The sequence below is a fragment of the Muscardinus avellanarius genome (genome assembly GCF_963383645.1).
Source record: "Muscardinus avellanarius genome assembly, chromosome: 4".
Classification (NCBI taxonomy): domain Eukaryota; kingdom Metazoa; phylum Chordata; class Mammalia; order Rodentia; family Gliridae; genus Muscardinus; species Muscardinus avellanarius.
Genome location: NC_137789.1, coordinates 68,670,086 through 68,693,103, shown reverse-complemented (window position 1 = coordinate 68,693,103; position 23,018 = coordinate 68,670,086). Strand labels below are relative to the sequence as shown.

At 36.9% G+C, this 23,018-nt stretch overlaps 1 protein-coding gene across 6 annotated transcripts in view; it reads left to right on the top strand.

The window, feature by feature from the left end:
- Positions 1-23,018, top strand: part of LOC308261871 (uncharacterized protein C8orf34 homolog) — a gene marked incomplete at both ends in the record, with an annotated part of 438,078 nt that overhangs the window by 133,031 nt on the left and 282,029 nt on the right. For all 6 annotated transcript variants that reach the window (XM_080694054.1, XM_080694051.1, XM_080694053.1 and 3 more), the window contains one exon: positions 14,297-14,469. In XM_080694054.1, the coding sequence (XP_080550180.1) occupies positions 14,297-14,469 (173 nt within the window). The remainder of the gene's footprint in view (positions 1-14,296; positions 14,470-23,018) is intronic.

Sequence of the window (23,018 nt, the reverse complement as noted above, 5' to 3'; positions counted from 1 at the left end):
TAGACTTGAAATAAATATTCACTTCCTGGCTTCTAATATCTTATCAATCTAAGCTATATTTTACTCTACCATCAGAGGGAAGAATGAGAAAACAGATTTAATGCATTAATCTAACAGCCATATTAAGATATGATTTCTGTATAGTTAAATTCAACATTTTAAAAGTATACAGTTTAATGAATTTTAATGTAGTCACTGAGTTGTACAATCATCCCCATAACCTATGTTTAGAATATTTCCATGATCCCCAAAAGAAACTCCATTCCCATTAGCAGTCACTCTTAAGTCCCGTTGGCTCTTCAGCATTAAACAACTACTATCTACTTTATTATGTCTTTATAGATCTATTCTAGAAACTTCATGTAAATGAAGTCATCCAATATACAGTCTTTTGTGACTGTCTTATTTAACATGTTTTTAAGGTTCATCCATGTTGTAGAAGCACTGGAATTTACTCATTTTTATTGTCAGATATTTTTTATTTGTGTGAACAGACCACATTTTTAAACTCATTCATTCATTGGTGATTGGTGGACACTTGAATTCTTTCCACCTTTTATTTTTACAAATAATGTTTTTATAAAGTCATGTATGAGTTTGTGGATATATGTTTTCATTGCTCTTGGTTATATATGTAGGAATGGAAATTATAAATCCCAGAATAACTCCATATGCTGAACAGTGGTGATGCCATTTTACATTTATACCTTTATCTCCATGTCTTTGCCCTCACTCATTATTATCTTTGAAACTACAACCCTTCCATGGGTGTGAATTTGTATCATATTATGATTGTGATTTATATTTCCTTGATGATTAATGTTGTTGATAATTATTGAATCAATTATATTCCAAACTTGTGTCATTCTTTCATCCACTCTATAAATTTTTATTGAGTATCTTCTGTATACCAGATCTTAAAAAAGAAAAAAAATATGTATATATTTTAAATTTTATTTATTTTTTAATGTTTTATTGGTGCATTATATTCATACATCATATTGGAGTAAAAAACTTGTGTGGACATACATGTATACATTACCAAGTTAACCCCTACCCAATTCCCACCCCATTCCCTCCCTATCTCTCCTTCCCATGCTAGGCTTAGTGGTTGGTTGACTTCGATATATTTAAGTACATTGTGTGTTTTAGAGAATTTACTTCTTCCCCCCTCCCATCCCTCATTTAGGTTGTCTTGTTTGCTCCTCTATAGGATTTCCTTTTTCATCTAGCATTCCCCCTATGACCCATTCTCCTTAGCTTTCACATATTAGGGAAAACATCTGATTTATTATTTTTTGTGACTGACTAATCTCACTTAGCATAATGTCCTCCAGTTCCATCTATTTCCCTGAAAATGATGTAATTGAGTTTTTTTTTAATGGCTGAGTAAAATTCCATTGTGTACATATCTCACAGTTTTGTAATCCATTCATCTGTTGATGGACATCTTGTCTGGTTCCATAGCTTGGCTATGGTAAATTGTGCGGCTCTGAACATAGATACACATGCATTACTTTGGTAGTTTGGTTTCCTTTCTTTTGGGTAGATACCCAGAAGTGGTATTGCTGGATCAAATGGTAGATCTGTTCCCATTCTTCTCAATTTTCCAATGTGGTTGCACTAATTTGGAATCCTACCAACAATGTTTTAGAGTTCTCACTTCTCCACATCATCGTCAGCCTTTGTTGTTGTTTGTGTTTTGAATGATTGCCATTCTAGTTGGAATTAGGTGAAATCTCCAGGTAGTTTTGATTTGCATCTCTCTGATTGCCAATGATGTTGAGCATTTTTTCATGCATTATTGGCCATTTCAATTTCTTCTTTCATAAAGTGTCTATTTAGTTTGCTTGCCCATTTTGTTATTGGATGATTTTTTTTAAGTGTTGAATTTCTTGAGTTTTCTATATATTCTAGATATTAGTCCTCTATTGGAGGTGTAAGTGGCAAAAATCTCCCATTCTGTTGGCTCTCGGTTGAGGTTCTTGACAGTTTCCTTTGCTAAACAGAAGCTCTTCAGTTTCATGCAATCCCATGTATTGAATCGCCTTTTAATTTGTTGTGCCTTTGGGGTCTTGTTGAGAAAGTGTTTATCTTGCCTACGTGTTGTAGTGTTGGACGTATGTCCTCTTCAAGGACCTTCAAGATCTCTGGTTTAATATCCAAATATTTGATCCATCTTGAATTGACTCTTGTGCAGGGTAAGAGAGTGGGATTAATTTCCAATTTTCTGCACATTAACCAGTTTTGCCAATACCATTTGTTGAACAGGCTATGTTTTATAAATGTATATTGTTTGTATTTCTCATTTAACTCTTTAATCCACCCTCAATTATTTTTTTAGTATACTACAAATTTGAAACATACTTTATCCTAATGGGTAATATGTTTCCTAAAGCCATTTATTAAAAACTCATTATATATAATTTTCAATATGCATGCTTCTTATGTCACAGATTGCTCATAAGTCCTCTGTTTTACCCCCATTTGTCTATTCGCTTATTTCGGTTTTTTTATTTGGGTTTGGCATTGCATTGTGCTTCAGACCCATGAGGTAAAATTGACATCTTTACATTTTTGAATCTTCTGTCTCTATGAACACTTAATTCAGAGATTTTAGTTATATATCATGATGTTTTTATAATAAACACATATGGTTGAATTAAAATATACTCTGCAAATTTTTATGAAATTAGTTTCTAGGTACCTTTGTTTTTGGCTGTTATGGAACATGACATCTATTTTATATGTTATATTTTCAAATTTGATGACATAGGAATGGAAATGACAAATTTTATGTTATATTTGTAAACTTGCTGAACTCAATTTATAACTTGTCTCTAAAACTTTATGATCATTTTATAAATAATGAATACATGTAAATGATGACAGTTCTATTTCTTCTTTTCCATTATGTAATAGGACTAACATGGAATAACTATATTATTATTATTATACACTACCACTAGCAAAGGAGAATAACGGGAGGCTTATGGAATCACTGATTCATATCCGTTTCTGAAATCCTCTTGAGCCAATATCATCAGGTCTTTCTGAAGATATTGGATGGGGATGGGGAGGTCAGAGTGTTTCTTCATTGCCCCAAGGTATTGGGAACTGAATTTTCTGGGAATCTCCAGCTCTTGCATAGTTCTTGGCTTTCCTCCTTCTCCTCCTCCTCCTCCTCCTCCTCCTCCTCCTCCTCCTCCTCCTCCTCCTCCTCCTCCTCCTCCTCCCTCCTTTCTCCTCCTCCTCCTCCTCCTCCTCCTCCTCCTCCCTCCTCCCTCTTTTCTCCTCCTCCTCCTCCTCCTCCTTCTCCACTTTTTCATTAACCTAAAGAGGGCACTGGGAAAGATGGCCTTAAGCAGCTTTCTCAGCTTGCTCCAGTACTGTAGAAAAAAGAGGTTCAGAGGGATTTTTATATGTATTGAATATAAAATATAGTCCCAGTCACTTTTACTCCCAGCTGATATTTTTGGTAGTTCCAACTATCTCAAATTATATTTCCTATATATTTGATTTTTTTTCTTTCTTGTATAGAAAATGTATTCACATTTCTCTTCAAGATAAACCTCTTTTTCTAGATGAAATTATTGATATTTAGGGATTATGAAACAATCTTAATAAATGCCATCTTGATTTTTTCAGACATTTTAATAAGGGTTCTTATAGCCATATTCTTGATTTCTTCTTTACCTTGAAGTCCAATTTTTTTGGAAGGGTAATTAGTTTAAGATTTGTACAAGGATTTATATTAAATTAAGATCTTTAAATGTCAGGGAAAGGCTAGATCTGAAAAATTTGACCAGATGCTTACCATTTTCTCTAAATTTGACTTAAAAATTGGCCAGTTATTTTCCAGAGCTCAAATAATTTTTGAAGAAACACCCTCAGCCCATATATTTATATTTGTTTATACAGATTACATGGTGTTTGCAGTATTTTTCCTGGAGATCCATACTCAATTTTGAAGTTGATTAGGTACAATTTCTATCTTCCAGGTTACCACAGATTATGGTTTTTACCAAGTATCCAAGTATTTTAATACTATATAACACTGGTTTCCATTTTTCTCATCTCCCATCATAATTTCTTTACCATTTCACACCTCCACCCACCACTGTTATCTCAAAGCCAATGACATGTAATCTAGTCTTTTATTTAGCAATACTACATCTCAGTTAATGGTAGGCTAAAAATTTACTCCAAAGCTGAGTGGTTTAATAAAATAGATATTTTTTGTTCTTGCTACTCTGGGGCTCTGCTGATTTATGCTAGCTCCTGGTTAGATAAGCTCAAAAGATCTCCATTGAATTTTCTCCTGTGTCTGGAGGGTAGCTGACTATCTGAGGTGACTCAGATCTGGCCCAAGTGCTTCTTGTCTTTTATTAAAGACCAGTAGTGTATCATTCCTAAGCATGACATTCTCTAGGTGATAGCAGAAATGCAAGAGATCCAGTGAAAACGTGTGGCCTCTGAAGGCCTATATAGGCTTATGAGCAGCATGTAGTATCTTCCAGTACTCTGTTGGCTGAATCAAGTCATGTGTGAAGGGAAATATATTCTACCTTTAGGAGAAGAATACTAAAGTCACATAATAAAAAGTAGGGGCACATACTGAGTAGTCAGGGTCATTAACACCATCAATCTCCTACTCACTGGTGGTATTATTGAAGCTGAAGGTTGTGGGCCTCAGGGGAAGTGTTGATCCACTTAGGGCAGTTGCTTTATCTGCTCTCACTTTCCTAACTGGATGTAGATTTTCCCTTTGGGTCACTTTTTCATACTTTCTCAAAGCTCTTTTCTCTCAGCTTTGCATTTAAAGACATCCTGTCCTTCTCTTAATCTTAATTATTGGCTATTTGGAAAAAGAAAAATTTCAGGGTACCTAGTCTATAATACAGGTGGAAATAGTAGTAAGGAGATTCTCAAAATTTGTATCAAACAAAAATATTATTTATTAAATAAACATGTCATTATATATTAAATAAATAATATTCTCAAAATTATTTATTCTCAAAATACTACACACTGCTTATCTTATCCAAAGGATATCCTAACCAGGATTCTGTAGTACATAAAAGATTTCTATTATGGGTCTCATTTTTATTCAAATGCATAACAATTATTCAATGGGTTTGGGGTTGGGGTATTTGCAGACTAGAAGAAACTATAATTAAAAAAATATAAGAGCCAGGTGTGGTAGCACACAGTTGTAATCTCAGCTCTTGGGAGGCTGACACAGGAGGATTGCACAGGTTCGAAGCCAACCTCATCTACTTAGTGAGGCTCTCAGCAACTTAGTGAGACCCTGTTTCCAAATAAAATATAAAATAGGTCTGGGAGTATAGGCCAGAGGTAGAAAATCCCCCCCAGTACCACACACACACACACACACGCACACACACACACACACAATTATATATATATATATATATATATATATATATATATATATATATGGAAGTTCATCAGAAAAAGGAGAAAAGGAGTGGAATTTTATAATGAAAATTATTTTAAGGGAGGCATTGAGTACATAGGCCACTAACAAAAAACAGAGGGAAATGGTATGGATGTGAGTTAGACTCAGTTAGACTGAAAAAGTTTGCACTGAAACTATTGGTTTGCAAAAACATGCACAACATGCTAAATGGATATTATTAAGAGTAATTCACTACTGTAGGAAGCCTTTCTATACAAATTACTTAAGGAATAGGATCCGAGTTCTGAGACCTGACTTTACCTATTTATTTTGTTGTTGGTCTTTCCTCTCTAATGGACACAAATCTCCCTTTTCCCCTTCTTTTTCCAGCTGCTGTATATAAATTATATACAATGAGGCATTACTGGCCATTTCCCATCTTTATAAATGGAGAAAGATAGAAATCAGCAAGATTGGCCAATTCATATAAGCTTCCCAGAGTTAACCATCTCAACTTTAGTATAAACTGCAACCATCTTATATTTGTACTCCATTTATAACTAATATTATGAAAGTATGTGCAGAACTGAAACTTAGTGCCAAAGTACTTCATCAAATATTTTCTGAAAAATAAAAGCAATTTCTTCTTTTTATATCATTTATATTGAAGCTTAACATATTGACTAGTAATATACACACTATTCTATTTTTTTTCACTGAATGTAAGATGAAGTTTTAAGAAAAATGTGTGTTTATAAATCTAAAACAGGATTCCCTGACTCCAACTGTTGATGTAATGGCCATCACAGTTTATAGTATTACAAAAGAATATAGGGTAGTGAGGAAGAGCTTTTAACTATGTGTTCACATTATTTCTTTAATCTCTAACTCAAGTCCAATGTGTGGATTAGTTTGTCATGCATATGTGTAAATTAGTTTTAAATTCTTATCAAGTTCAGACATTTTATGTATTTATCTTATGAGGACTATGTGTTCTACCAGTTTTCTTTTGTGAGTTGCCAGAATTTAAATAATTTGCTCAAAACCTTCAAAGTTTAGAAGAAATACTTCATCATTCAAACTGAATCATAATAATGTAGACTTTCTTCTGATATGGCCTAAAGTATTATATTAACCAATTTGTTCAAGAGCCATCTACATGATTTTCAGTTAGACATGAAAATACTTTATAGTTAACCACATATGTATTCTTTTTATTATTTGAATTATTATAAAATTTAATCACATCATTTTATACATTTTTGAAATCAGAATTGTGATAGTTACTATGGAGGTAATAAAGGACTTTAAGACATGATCCCAGCCCTTAATGAACATCTGATATTATTAAGAGAAACTAGATTCATATAACAAGGAATATGTGTTAGCTAGTTTTCCTTCACTGTGCCAAAGTACCTGAGGTGAAGAACTTAAAAGAATAAAAGGTGTATTTGGCCCATGGTTTCACCACAGTGCTTCAGTCCATGGTCACTTGCCTCTATTACTCTGCTCCTGCAGTTAGACAGAGTATCATGGTTAGGAAGAGCACATGGCAGAGCAAAGCTGCTCATCAGTGGTGGCCAGGAAGCAAAGAGAAAGAGGCCACAGTTCCAATATTCCCTTTAAGGGCCCACTCTCTATGCCCTAACTTCTTTCTACTAGGCCCCACAGCCTAAGGCTCCCATCACCTCCTAATAGTGCCATAGGCTGGTGCCCAAGCCTTCAACACATGTCCTTTCAGGGACATTTAGGATCCAAACTGTAAGAGCATAATCTATGGTCAGAACAGTTGAGCTTCTTGTGGGTCAGCCACTGAGAGCAGGCTTTCTGAGAAGAGTAGGCCTGGGGTAAAGTAACTAGTGTATAGGTAGGTGTATTTCTTGCTGATGGGCCATACTAAGCAAGGCTGTAACCTTTGGAGAAATTTCTAAGAGTGATTTTTTTTATTAAATAAAAGCATGCTGGCCAGGTGTGCTGGTGTACACTTGTAATCCCAGCATTTGGGAGATTGAGACAGGAGAATCTGGATTCACAGCCAGCCTACTTAGTGAGGCCCTTTGCAACTCAATGAGATGCTGTTTCAAAATAAAAAATAGAAAATAGTGCTGGGATTTTAGGTTGGATTGAATGCCCCTAAGAACCTCAGTATCTGAGGATCTCAGATCTGCAAAGGCCAAAGAATATCTACTTCTTCATTTTCAAAGAATAAATCAGACTTACAAAAATTACACCAAAAATTTTATGAAGTTTTTTATCCATGTACTTATAATCTTTTAAAAATATTTTGCATTTGGGTGGGGCAAGATGGCGGCAGCTACGGTCACAGTGGCAATCGCAGCCGCCGAAAAGAACATGTATTCATCGGAGAAGCCCTGGATAATAGATTTTGGTTTAAAATCTGATTGGGATAACTTAAGGAGACATTTCCAGCTGTGACTTCCTATCTAGAATACAGGAGAGAGAGTGGATAATGGCGGAATTAGAAGCAAGATGACAAGGATGCGCCCACCATGCAAGAAAAGTGATTTTTGGAAGAGCATCCCAGAGATTAGAGAAAAGACCGCTTCAGCCACACATGCTGGGAAACTCTTAAGAACATACCTTGTAAGAAAAGTGATCTGGGCCTAGTAGAGCGAGCCCAGCAGTGCCGGGCGGGAAGCCCAGCTGCCTGTCCCAGAGAACTCAGTGCGCCTGGCCACTATGCTCCTCTATGCTGCACTGGGGGTCATGATGTTCTCAGAACAGCAGATCCTGCTCTATGTGGTGAGCCTGTGGCCTCCACTCGTGGAGGGGAGATAAAATTCATTGCTCCTGAGTACTCGATCTCACCTCTTCAAAGCACACATACTGTCTTCTCTTATTAAAAATATTGGAGAGGGGTCAAGATGGTGGTGGCGGTAGTCAGGATTCAGGAGATGCAGACAAATCCTATGCAATACACCTTGAACTTTTGGGAAAAACATCTCTGAGAAGGGGGACTGCTCCTGCTGCACATGCTTAGGAATTCTGGACATTGTACCATGTAAGGAAGGTGCTCAGTGGAGAACCAGGAGGAAGGTGGAGGTGTCAGGGGCAGCAGCAGCCAGTATTTGGGAAAGGTACAGATCTGATCCAATCCAATTTGAACTTTTGAAGAAATTGCCCCAAAGGTAGGCTGTTACTGCTGCACATGCTCAGGAATTCTAGACAACTTGCTGTGTGGGAAAAGTGTTTGGGAGAGAACTGAGGTGTTAGCAGCGGTGGCAGATGCCACTATTTGGGAGAGGCAGAGTTCTGATCCAGTCCACCTGGATCTTTTCAAGAAATCTCCCAAAGGTAGGATGTTACTGTTGTACATGCTCAGGAATTTGGGACAACATGCTGTGTGAAAAAGGTGCTTGGAAGAGAACTGAGATGGCAGTGGCAGTGGCAACGATGGCCAGTATTTGGGAGAGGCAGAGATCCAATCCAATCCAACTTAAAATTTTAAAGAAATCTCCCCAAAGGTAGACTGCTACTGATGCACATGCTTGAGAATTCTGGAAAACATGCCATGTGGGAAAGGTGTTCAGGAGAGAACCGAGATGGTGGTGGCAGCAGTGGCAGCGGTAGTGACCAGTATTTGGAGGGGGAGACAGATCCAGTCCAATCCACCTTGAACTTTTGAGGAAATCTCCCCAAGAGTGGTCTGCTCCTGCCACACATGCCCGGGAATTCTGGACAACATGCTAAGTGGTAAAAGGGTTTGGAATGTATCAGAGGGAGCCCCACATAGCCGGGTTGGGCCGCTATGCTGTGTGTTCTGGGAGACATCAGCCCTCATGGCCACTGTGCTCCTCTGCGCAGTGCTGGAGGCCAGGGTAAATGTGGATCAGCTGAGCCTGCTCTCTGAAGTGAAGCTGTGGACTTCTATCTTTGGAGGGGAGACAAAATTCATAGCTGCTAGGTATTCAGGGTCCCAGCTTTTGCAAAAGACATGTACTCATTTCTCATATTAAAAAAAAAAAATGGAAGAACATCAGGCGTGGTGGCACATGCTTGTAATTCCCACACTTGGGAGGTGGAGACAGGAGGATCATGCAGGTTCGAAGCCAGCCTCACTGGCTTAAGAGACCCTGTTTCCAGCCGGGCGTGGTGGCGCACGCTTGTAATCCCCGCGCTTGGGAGGCAGAGACAGGAGGATCGCTCGGGTTCGAAGCCAGCCACGCACGCTGGCTTAGGAGACCCTGTTTCCAAATAAAAATGTAAAAATAGGTCTGGGAGTGTAGCCCAGAGGTAGACGGGCTTCCAGGAACCCCAGTACCACCACCAAAAAAAAAAAAGAGACCCTGTTTCCAAATAAAAATATATATAAATAAATAGGTTTCTGGAAGTGCAGTCCGGAGGTAGAAGGGTTTCCAGAAACCCCAGTACCACCAAAAAAAAAAAAAAAAAAAGAAAAAAGAAAAAAGGGAACATCTGTAGATGACCTGCTCACAATGACAGAGACCAGAGCCCGCTGCATAGCACGGCCACTGCCGGGGCCTCTGAGGCTATGATAGGAGCCTGCCAGGCAGTGAGACCAGTGAGACCAGGATCGGCACCTGCCATGTGGTGAGGCCAGTGCTAGGGCCAGGGAGGCCTGGATTGGTACCTGCCATGAGGCAAGGCTGGTGCTGGGGCCTCTGAGGCCAGGATCGGAGCCTGCTGAGGGGTAAGGCTGGTGCTGGGGCCAGCGAGGCCATGATTGGAACCTGCCGGGAGGCAATGCTGGTGCTGGGGACTCTGAGGCTGGGATTGGAGTCTGCCATGTGGCAAGGTCAGTGCTGGGGCCTCTGAGGATGGAATCAGAGTCTACCAAGGGGTGAGGCCGGTGTCGGGACCAGTGAGGTGGGGATTGGAGCCTGCCATGAGGCAAGACCAGTGCTGAGGCCTTCGAGGCTGGGATCGGAGCCTGCCAAATTGTGAGGGTGGTGCCAGGCCCAGCAAGGCCGGGATCAAAGCCTGCCATGAGGGAAAGGCTGGTGCTGGGGCCTCCGAGGTTGGGATCAGAGCCTGCTGAGGGGTTTTGCTGAGGCTGGGGCCAGCGAGGCTGGGATTGGGGTCTGCCATGTGGTGAGGCCATTGCTGGAGCTAGTGAGGCCAGGATAGAAGCTTTCCTTAAGGCAAAGCCGGAGCTGGGGCCTCCAAGGCCGAGATTGGAGCCTGCCATGAGCAAAGGCTGGTGTTGGAGCCAGCGAGGCCGGGATCAGAGTCTGCTGTGTGGCAAGGCCGGTGCTGGGGCCAGCAAGGCCAGGATCAGAACCTGCCATGAGGCAAGGCCAGTGCTGGGGCCACTGAGGCCGGGATCGGAACCTGCCAAGCAGCGAGGCCAGTGCCGGGGCCAGTGAGGACAGGGTCTGAACCTGCTGAGTGGTGAGGCTGGTGCCAGCACCAGCAAGGCCGGGATCGGAGCCTGTTGAGTGCCAAGGCCGGTGCTGGAGTCAGCTAGGCCAGAATCGGAGCCTGTCATGTGGTGAGGCCGTTGCTGGAGCTAGGGAGGCCAGGATAGGACCTTACCTTAAGGCAAAGCAGGTGCTGGGGCTTCCGAGGCTGGGATCCGAGCTTGCCATGAGGCAAGGCCAGTGCTGGAGCCAGTGAAGCCGGGAGCAGAGTCTGCCAGGTGACGAGGCTGGTGCTGGGGCCAGCAAGGCCGGGTTTGGAGCCTTCTGAGTGGCGAGGCCAGTGCTGGGGCCTTCGAGAGTGGGATCGGAGCCTGCAATGTGGCATCCACAGTGAAATATCACAGAAAATAAAAAAAATCAGATGCTTTCCGTAATATTCTGAAACTAGGAAGAAATGGGTAATAGGAGGAAATCTAGTTGAAGAAAGGGCCCTATGGAGGAGCAATTAAGGTGACCTATCAGAGGGGATGAGATGGGGGAAGATGGAATCTCTTTAAAGCACATGATATACTTAAACAAATATATCAAAGTCAATCAGTAAATCAAGCATGGGATCAAGGGAGGGGGAGGGAATGGGATGGGGATTGGATAAAGGCTAATTGGATGATGTGTGCTTGTATGTCCTCACAGTTTTGTGTGCCATTGAGATGTTTGACTACAATACACCAATAAAAATATATTTAAAAAATGTTTTGTAGCTGGACGTGTTGGCGCACGCTTGTAATCCCCATGCTTGGGAGGCTGAGACAGGAGGATCGCACAGGTTCGAAGCTAGCCTCAGCTACTTAGTGAGGCTTTCAGCAACTTAGTGAGACTCTGTTTCCAAATAAAATGTAAAAAAGGTTTGGGAGTATAGCCTGGAGGTAGAAAGCCTCTGGGTTCCACCCCCAGTACTACCAATAAATAAATAAATAAATAAATAAATAAATAAATAATATTTTGCATTCACTTTTCATTTTAAAATTTCTTTTGCAATGTATTGATGTTTGTGGTATGATATATGTAGTGTGAAGAACTGTTCTCTCCTTCAGAAAGATATATGGAAGTTTTTCACTTAGTTTAATCAAGTCTTAACTAATATACCTAAAGAAAAATCTGCTATTTTGCTCTATTACATGTAATAAGCTAGATTCAATAATATTTTCTGAGATATAAAATTGTTAAGAGAAAGTACTTTTGCTTCCAGCTTTTCATCAACATGAACATATAAGAAGCTTTGTTCGTTCAGAAAAATACAAGTAGTCGATTCCTATATTTTCACGTGTAAAATAGCCACTTTCTAACTCCCTGTTTGCAGCTCTTTGTATTGCTGTGCCTGTCAGCTATTTCTCATTAAATTTTTGCTGCCAGCTGGAGTTGAACATCCTAAATACCAAGCCATTTATTCTCTCTGTGCTCTACTTTCCAACAACAGTGATATTTCTCATTTTATTTAATTTCCCAGTAAGCAACAGAGGAGTACACTGTAGTTCTCAACTTTTTGATCATACCCAACTCTAAATGCTAAATCATTATTTTGTTTATAGTGCCTAAATCCACTCATTTCTGTTCTTGCAGCTGTCTACTTTTTGAACCAGTTTTTATGCTGTTGTTAGTCTATAGGATAGATCTTCAAGCCCATTTCTACCTCATTATGTAAATATGATTGAAAACATTGAATTAATTATTGATACATTATCAATAAAATAAAACTTAGTAGGGTGGAAATTTACACCATCAATTTCCTATTCTGTTCCTCTGCCCCTATTGATGGCCAAGCATATCTTCTTACCCAACCTGACCATTCCAAAAATTTTGGTTACTTTTTACAGCTATCTTGCATGGATAGAAATGGCTTGAAGAGAGCCTCTGTTCTTAAATAATGACATCTAACTTATATACAGAATGTTATGATTTCAGCATATTACCAATTCATTTGCTACAACAAGTTTTATATATCCTATTGTCCTCCATTTTATAGTTGGAGAAAATTAAATCAGAAAATATTTCAAAGTTAAACAGGCCAAAATAGATTCTGAAGCATATTCATATATTTTTTTAAAATTCTGAAACATGTCTCTGCCCTAATGTTTAAAAATAAATATAAATTCAACTTTTACCAATGTAGTTAATTTTGATGTCTTTACTACAAATTATATTAAAAATTGGCAGATAAATATTCCTTTCTAGTTATTTCAAAACATGAATTTCATGATTTCACAACTGAAATCCATCAGAGTACTTTGTTTCCCAGATTACTTGTTAAGTTCTACAAACACTCTTAATAAAATTTCTCTGCTAAATTTTTCAGGCTGAATTAATATTGAAATATCTACCTGCTTTGTGTCATCTGTTTTTAATATTGTATTTGTATGCTGTGTGTTATATCGTATGTATTATTATGGCATTTTAAATTGTGTTGTATACTGAATTTATATAACATTTATGTGAATTATAAAGATTCAGAGCACAAGGTTTAAATTTTTAATGAATTGTTCAAGACTCCTCTAATAGTAAAATTTATCACTGAACATATTTAAGCAAAGTATGTGTTTATCTGGCCAAGATATTTTAAAAATCATTAAACTAAGTACATAATTTTCATAGAGTATTGAAAATATAGGAAATTATAAGTGAAGAAATTAAAATCACCTGTAGTTCCCCCATTCAGATAAAACTGATTAAACTTTAGTCTTAACTTTGTTTTCCAAGTATGTTAAGCAGTTCTTTGTACACAGTAAGTCTTAATACATATGAGATAATGAAGAAGTAAATAAATTAGTGAATGAATGATAAACATAAACTTATATAAATGTTTAAATAAAATTGCATCATAGTTTAAGCATTGCTTTTTAATATGTCCCCATTTTCATTTAAACTATCCCTGATAATCAAATGTTTTTAGTATTCTCATGTAATATTATTTTAATCACTGAATTATATTCAGGTTGTCAAATTGAATGAGTCCCCCCTTTTAAGTCTATGAAAAGAGAGTAACATTTTTTAAATTAGCAGGATATACCTGTCATTGATATTGCCCTGTTTTATACCTCTATTGGTATTCCTAAATATCCTGAATATATTTCCCCTTGAAAATGATGCACTCTTCTGGCCCTGTCTCCTCTTGTCTTTGTCTCCAAATCTCAACTCAATTTCCTCCAGATATATTATTTACCATTTTCCACTTCCCAGCAGTGATACTCTTTCACTTTGTGGGCCCTACAGTACCTTCGTTCTTCCACCATGAATGTTGGTCCTACCGTTCCTTTCTGAGAAAACACATGTGGCTTTCTAAACCCAAGTCCAGGATTTCACTGCTAGATCCATTATCACAGTGACAATCATGAATCAGCATAAGTCACACAAAACAAAGCATAGAGTAGAGGTGGAGAGGACCAAAGTTTTATGCTATTACAGACAGAGAAAAGAGACATTTGGGTTTGGTGAGCATCTTCCTGTTGTCTGAGGCAACACATTCTTTTCTTCCCTTCAGGAAACAGTGGCATTTAGCTCTTCTCTTCTGAGGCCTCGTGTGATTGGGGAATGGATTGGGAGAGAAGAAAATGATGCGGATCCACTGGCTGCTGAAATGCTGCAGCCTCCCATTCCAAGAAGTAAAAATGATCAATGGGAAAGTGAAGACAGCGGTTCCAGCCCTGCGGGAAGGTGAGAACAGATGCCTTCTATGATTCTATTATTAGTCATCAAGAGGTAAGGGGGAAATAAGCCCAACAGGATAATTCTGATAAAATACCTCATAGTGTATATATATATACACACTATCTATCTATCTATCTATCTATCTATATATATATACACACAATATATATATACACACATATATATTGTATATATATATATGTATACATACACAATATATATACACAAATACACACACACACACATGCATATATTGATAGACTCCATAGAGGATGAAAATAAATTAGCTAGATTTAACCATTCCACAATGTATAGATACTGCAAAACCATAATGTTGTATCTGATAAATACAGATAATTTTGCCTGTCAGTTAGATAGTAATCAATTCCTCTGTTATTAAAATGTTACTAGACTTGCTCTTGGGTTTGGGTTTTGATGTTTTTCTTACATTTAGGAGATTATCATCTTTTTGCTACTAAAACCAAACAGAACATAATTTCATGGTCTTAAGCTCTGAGTCAAGACCTATTGTAATATGGAGTTGCAAGTGGCTTTTCTATTAAAGATTAAAGAAGGGGCACTTCAGATATACAGGGAGAAGAAGACTAGTAAATGTACAATAGACTATATGAGGTAGATTCAATGCACAGTATAGAGAGAAATCTTTGTTTAGAACCACTTAAGTTTAAAGTTGAAGACTATGAATGTAATTATAGTTTATTTGTTTAGTTTTAAAAACTATATTGACGTTTTTGTATATGTATGCTACTGGGGGTTGAACCCAGAGGCATTCTACCTCTATTTTATGTCTTTAGTCCTATCTTATTATTTATTTTGAAATAGTCTCATTATATTGAGGAGAGACTCGCTAAGTTGCTGAGGCTAGCCAGAAACCTGCGATCCTCCTGTCCCAACCTCACAAGTACTGGGATCACAGGTGTGTGCTACTGTGTCCAGCTAGTATAATAATTTTTTTAACTTAAAAATGGTGGCAGGAGATTTGTCTTAAGCATCCATATGCTTATAGAAGAGGAGTAATGTCAAAATGTCCAGATCATATTCATCAGAAAAGGCATATTAAACATTACCATTTTTAAGTAAAACTAATTGTAGTAAGTACAACTCAAAACAAAAATTAAAGCTTCAAGTTGGCATGAAAAGCATTATGGGAGACCTGGCTTCCACAAGACTGAGAAAAGAGATTTGAAGACTCATCAATTAAAATATGACCAGAACTTAAACTTTCCATGATTGTCACTGGCCAACCACACAGATGATTCTTTCCTATACATAGAATAGTCACAATAGCTTGATATTGCCTATGTTAAATTTAGCAGAAACCAATAACAGTTTTTTCTCAAGGAAAAAAAAATTCTATTTTCTGCAATGTAATAGCTTTCAGGGGATCTTTGCTTTGACTTGTCACTTGGCTGGAGGGAAAGAAGTTCAGAATGCTCATTAATGTGCTTCAGGCATATATAAAATTGCTTTTATTTCCATGAGAAGTAACTTTTTAAATTATTCAAATAGTTGAAGTGTCCTGCATAAGGAGAAGAAAACCATTTAAGAAAATCCATTTATCTTCTTTTCTTAAATGCCAGATCAGTTTCACCTGTCAATGAGGGTAGTTTTATTTTTAATATCAGCCTTATGGAGCCCACAAGACCTTTATCTTTATTCATTGGTAGATATTTAGTTCTTAAATGTAAAATGTAGAAATGTCAGCTCTCATTTTGCTTTCATTTAATCATAATAATAATCAGAGCTATTTATTGCAAACCTTAGCGCTTCTGTTTCTTCCAAGCTTCAATGAGCACTTCTTTCCTCAGAAATACTAACTAAAGGGAATGCTTCCTGCAATCCTAGTTAAACCTCTTACTCAGAAAACTCAGTTCATGAAGGACTCCCTCAAATATTTGTCTTGAAAAGTTATTTTCAGTTTTATTTTTCTTTATTGTTAGTTATGAATTGAGATGTTACCTATGAGATAGAAAAAGTAGTGAAGTTCTATCTAAGTGTCCTATTAGGTCAAGAAAAATGCATACATATCTGAATTAAATGTGAAGAACAGGGGAACAGGGGTAACTATGGGTTAGAAATTATGTTTCTCACATCTTCTAATACAAAGCAGGATTGTTGACTTTATAATAGTTTCTCACACAACATTATATTTGATTTAGATGAATAAAAAAGGCTTGTAGAAAAAAATTTAATGCCCCCCAAATCTATAACTGTAATATTAGCTTTTGCCTATAGATAGTAATTAATGTGTACAGTAATTTATCTTACACATTAGCAGGCAAAATGATAATCTAGACTCCTCAAAGAAAACTTGATTTTCAAGTCCAGCCTCATCCATTTTTCTTGCTACTTGGTGGAAAATAGTTATTAGTAGATGTTTCTGGAATGAAAAAGGAAGCACTGTCATGAGCACCTGCAAAATAAAGCCTATGAAATATTCACAAATAGAGTTATTTAGGGTGTAGCTTTATTTTTTTAACCTTTCACTAACTCAGATTCCCCCATTGTTTATTGTCGAAGTGTCATTTAGATGGATGTTGTTATCATACATCTTTACTACATAGGCTACTTTCCCTTTCATGTAGGATAATAGATAGATGATATGCTAGGTTTTCACTCTTGGATTAAAGAGAATTACATCAATTGTATACTAAACCTGGAAAGTCTTATGGGTAGACACTGACCCAAAATATTTACCTGCACTGTGTGTGTGTGCGTACGTGTGTGTGTGTGTGTGGTATTGGGGATGGAACCCAAGGACATTCTACTACTTCTGAGCTATACTCCCCGCCATATTTTTATTATTTATTTTGAAACAAGGTCTCACTAAGTGGTAGAGGTCCTCACAAACTGGTGAGACCATGCCCAGATTTTCCTGGATCTTTTTATTTAACAATATGCCTGTTAGTCATCTCCTTTTTTTTTTTGGTACTGGAGGTGGAACCCAGGGGCTTTTCTACCTCTGGGCTATACTCCCAGATCTTTTTTATACTTTATTTGGAAACAGAGTCTCGCTAAGTTGCTGAGAACCTCACTAAGTAGCTGAGGCTGGCTTTGAATCTGTGTAATCCTCCTATCTCAACCTCCCAAGCACTGGGATTACAAGCATGCGCCACCGCACCCAGCTCTAGTCATCCCCCTTTCTAAGTATGACATTTACTAAGAGGGTCAATCATTTTGGTATGCATAGCTAACATCTAATGTGTTAAGTACTGGTCAAAGTGAAGCAGTTGCAGGGAAACACTGAGAAATGAATAAAATAAGACAAGATACACTAACATAAAGTCCATGACCTCTACCTAGATGGTCTGGGAATGAAGCTCAAGGGATCTTTGAATCTCTTGAAATTACATATGACTTGTATATATGTGTTGATGGACATTTTCCTACCATATCTTTCTAGATTTTCAAATAAATTTATATTAAGATAGCATAAAATAATTAAAGCATTTGAGCAAGAAATGGAAGAAGAGGGGCTCATGAAAGAGAGAGGAGAATGTGCTGGGGATGATAAAATAATTTGTTTTCATCAGACACCACCTATTGGCTTCAGCTGCTACAATTTTCTGGCTTGTGGGAAAATTTGTACAATCATTGCACATTAAAAGTTATTAAAATTGTCATATATTTATAATATCAATGTAAACAAAAATTGAGTTTAATTAGGCTATATAATCTTATTTTAAGCCATCTTAATTAGACATTGCAATAGCTGAATTCCTAAAATTACTTGTTAAATCTTAATGTGAATTTGTAAATAGGCTCATCAAGCCTTGAAAACCTAATGAGGATCCTTTAAAGCTTAACTACCTTATTAAAACAAGAATAATATCCATAAATATTACAAACTTGCTTGAACTGGCTTTGTTAACTCATCCTTGTTATTAGATTGCAAATGCAGCTTAAAATTTGTGGGATGCTTACTATTTAGAATACATATTAAATATTAAAGTTAAAGCAAAATTTACTTTATATTTAGTTTTTCTTTTCATTAAAGCTCATAGTTACTTATAATGTGTCAGTGAACAAATGTCCCCTCTGTAGAGAGATAAACAATAAACAAGGCCTGGCATGGCGGTGCACATTTGTAATCCCAGCATTTGGGAGGCTGAGATGGGAGGATCACAGTTCATGGACAGCCTCAGCTACTTATCAAGGCCTTTTACAACTCAGTGAAACCCTATTTCAAAAAATAAAAGGACTAAAAAATAGGGCTGAGGGTGTAGCTCAGAGATAGAATGCCCCTGGGTTCCATCCCAGTACCACAAAAATAAAAATAAAAATAAAAATAAATAAATAAATAAACAAGTAAAAAATACCAATAGAAGTCATAAACTCAAGTAGTTTTAAGTGGCATGATGGGAAATCAATCAGGATTAAAAGAAAGAAAATGGATTGAAGAGGGGATATTCTTTGTACAAAAAGTACAAGAAGAAAGAAATAAATGTAATATTGTTTAATTTTTTGCTATTGTGGACATGATAAAAATATGTAATGCAGAAATCAAGTCAAAAGGGAATTTATAAATATTTTGATATGAAAATTTAAGCATTAGGATGTTTATTGGTAAAAAGTTAGACTGACAAAGATAAAAGCAAAAGTCTTAACAATATATATGATGTATAAAAATTGTCCCTTATGGCTGAAAAATTTCTAAAGTAAAAAGTAAATCATGCACTTATTCCAGAACATTAAAGAAATCATTTGGATAAGTTCAAGTTTCATTATTTTCTATTTACTTAGGAATGCATTTACTTAATTATTTACTTATTTTTAAATTTTTATGGTTGCATTGTAATCATACATCTTAATGGAGTGCAAGATGGTAGAGGCATACATGCACACATCACTCATTTATCCCTTCCTCAGTTCCCACCACATTCACTCCACCTTCCCTTCCTCTCATGTTTGGCTTAGTGATTGACTTTGATATGTTGATGAATGTACATCATACACATCAGGTAATTTTCCTCTTTCACCCTCCCATCCCCCTCAGGTCACCTTATTTGCTCATCTGGTTTCTCCTTCATCTAGAGTTCATGCTATTACTCTTTTTCTCCCTACCTTCTGCACATAAGGGAGAGCATCTGATATTTTACTTACCTTGGTAAGCCGGGCATGGTGGCGCATGCTTGTAATCGCCATGCTTGGGAAGCTGAGACAGGAGGATCGCACGGGTTCGAAGCCAGCCTCAGCTACTTAGTGAGGCTCTCGGCAACTTAGTGAGACCCTGTTTCCAAATAAAATATATATTAAAAAAAGGTCTGAGAGTATAGCCCGGGGGTAGAAAGCCTCTGGGTTCCACCCCCAGTACCACCAAAAAAAAAATCACTTTTGGAAGAATGGTCATTTGATGATATTTATTCTACCTATTAAACAACATGGAAGATTTTTTTTCATCTTCTAAGGTCTTTTTCAAATTTTTTCAATGTTTTATCATTTTCTTTGTAGTTTTACCTCTTTGGCTGAGTTTATTCTTAAATATTTTTATGCGATATCCTGAGGGGAAGTTTTTTCTGGATTTTGTTTTCAGTGGATTTATAGTTGGCATACAGGAAAGCTTCTGATTTTTTAAGATTTATTTTGTATCCAGACACTTGATGAATTTGTTGATCAGTACTGTAAGCTTTTTGAATGAGTTTGTTGGGTCCTCTATGCAGAGTATCATGTCATCTGAAAATAGTGATAGTTTTAGTTCTTCATTTCCTATTTGTATTCTTTGATTTTCTTCTCTTGCCTTATTGCTTTGGCTAGTCCCAAGTGCTATATTAAAAAGGAGTGGTGATAATGGACATCCATGTCTTGTTCCTGTTTTTAGAATTCTCACAGTTTTTCTCCATTTGATATGATGTTGGCCTATTGTAGATTGCCTTTATGATGTAGAAGCATGTTTCTTCTATACTGATTCTCTGCAGTGCTTTTAGAATAAATGAATTTTGGATTTTGTCAAATGCTTTTTCAGTGTCTATTGAAATGATCATGTATTTTTGTCTTGGTTTTGTTTATATGATGAATTACATGGATTTTTTTTATATATGTTGAACCAGCCTTGCCTCACTGGCATGAACCCTACTTGATCATGGCATGTAATTTTCTTGAGGTGGTTTTGAATGCTTTTTGCTAATATTTTGTTTAGCAGTTTTGTATCTAAGCTCATCAATGATATAGGCCTGGGTTCTCTTTGTTTGGTTTTTGTATTAAGGTAATGTTGGCTTCATAGAATGTATTTGGGAGAGTCCTGTTTCTTTATATGTCACGGATTAGATTGAGGAGTATTAAAATTATCTCTTTTATAAAGGTTTTATAAAATTCACTTGGGAAACCTTCTGGTCCTGGACTTTTGTTTGATGGTAGACATTATTGCTTCTTCAATTTTTTTGATTGCTTTTGGTTGGTTTAAATTTTCTATATCTTTTTGACTCCGTTTAGAAAGGTTGTATTTATCTAGAAAGTTGTCAATATTTTTTCCAGATTTTCCATTTTGTTGGAGTATAGTTTTTCAAAGTAGTTTCTGATAATCCTCTGGGTTTCTATGCTGTTGCTGGAAATATCTACTTTTCATCTTTTCTTTTCTTTTCTTTTCTTTCTTTTTTTTTTTGTGGTACTGGGGATGGAACCCAGGGACATTCTAACTCTGAGCTACATTCCCAGCCCTATTTTTAATTCTTTATTTTTGAAACAGGCTCTCATTAAGTTGTGAAAGGCCTCACTAAGTAGCTGAGGCTGTCCACGAACCGAGATCCTCTTGTCTCAGCCTCCCAAATACTGGAATTAATTACAGTTGTGTGCCACATACCCAACTTCTTATTTTCTTAATTTGGATTGATTCTTTCTGTTGGTTAGGTTGACTAGTGGTTTATCTATCTTGCTTGTATTTTGAACAAACCAGCTATTGGTTTTGTTAATTTTTTATATTTTTTTTTATTCTCTACTTCATTGATTTCAGCTCTGATTTTAATAATTTCCTGTCTTCTACTGGCTTTGGGGTTAGACTGTTCCTTTATTCAAGGGCTTTGAAGTGTGTTATTAGGTTATTTATTTGGTGATTATTTGTTCTTTTTTGAGGTATTGTGGATGAAAACTAAGGGAATTCTATCTCTGAGCTACACTCCTAGCCTTTTTTTTATTCTTTAATATGAAACAAAGTCTCACTGTGTTGCAAAGGGCTCACTAAGTAACTGAGGCTGGCTGTGAACTGAGATACTCCTGTCTCACCTTCCCAAATATGGGGATTACAAGCATGTAGCACCACATCAATGTTCTTCTCATGTGGGTGCTTCTTAGTGCTATGAAGTTTCCTTTTAAAACTTCCTTCAAGGTGTTACAGAAGTTTTGATATGTTGTATCTCTAATTTTGGGTTTGTTTCTAGAAATTTCTTGATTATATTTCTTACTTCTTTTATGACCCATTTTTCATTCAGTAGTGTTCTATTCAGTCTACATATGTTTATGTGGGTTCTCTGGTTCTTCTTATAGTTGATTTCTAGTTTCATTCCATTATGGTCTGAAAAGACACAGGGAAGTATGTCACATTTTTTAAAATTTGCTCGTGTTCTCTTTGCAGCCCAGGATGTGATCTATTCTAGGGAAAGTTCTGTGAACAGCTGAGAAAAATGTGAATTCTTCTGTAGTTGGATAGAATATTTGTATTTGTCTAATAGGCCCATTTGGTTGATGGTATTCTGTAGGTCTGAGGATTCTTAACTGAGCTTTTATCTAGATGTTTATTTTAGTGGTGTGAGAAGAGTGTTGAAATTCCCCAGTATTATTGTATTAGGATCTACATGTGACTTAATGTCACAAAGAGTTTGTTTTATGAAAGTGGCTGAACCTATGTTTTGGGCATAAATGTTGATCAATGTTATTTCCTCTTGCTGGATTTTTCCTTTTATTGGTAAAAATGACCTGCTTTGTCTCTTCTGAAAAGCTTGGGCTAGAAGTCTAACTTTTCTGATATCATAGTTGCTACTCCTGCTTCTCTTTATGTTTTCTTGGCATAGATTACCTTGTTCTAGCCCTTTACCTTTAGTATGTGACCATCTTTACTTGTAAGGTGTGTTTGGAGAGAATCTTAAAGGCAACAAAAGCAAAAGACCAAGTGACATAGACAAACCAATTAGAATCATTTCCCAAATCAAGTCATGAAGGCCAAAAGATCCTGAAGCAACATATTCAAAACTCTGAAAGAAAAACTTACAGACAAAAATTTCATACCCACCAAAATTATCTCTCAAATTAGACAGAGAAATAAAAAAAATTCCATGATAAACAGAAGCTGAAAGAATTTATGTCTTCCAAACCAGCACTGGAGAAGATACTCAGAGATTAACTGTAAAGAAGAAATAAGTAATAAATGCCAGAACCAGAGAAACAATAATTTTCATCAAAAAGCAACTAAGCAAAAAACAAACACTACCTCAAACAGAATTAAAAACTCAAAATTTTAGGAATAAGAAATCATCTCTCAGTAATCACATGGAATATAAATGGCCTCAATTTCCCAGAAAAAGTCATAAGGTGGCATAATAGATTAA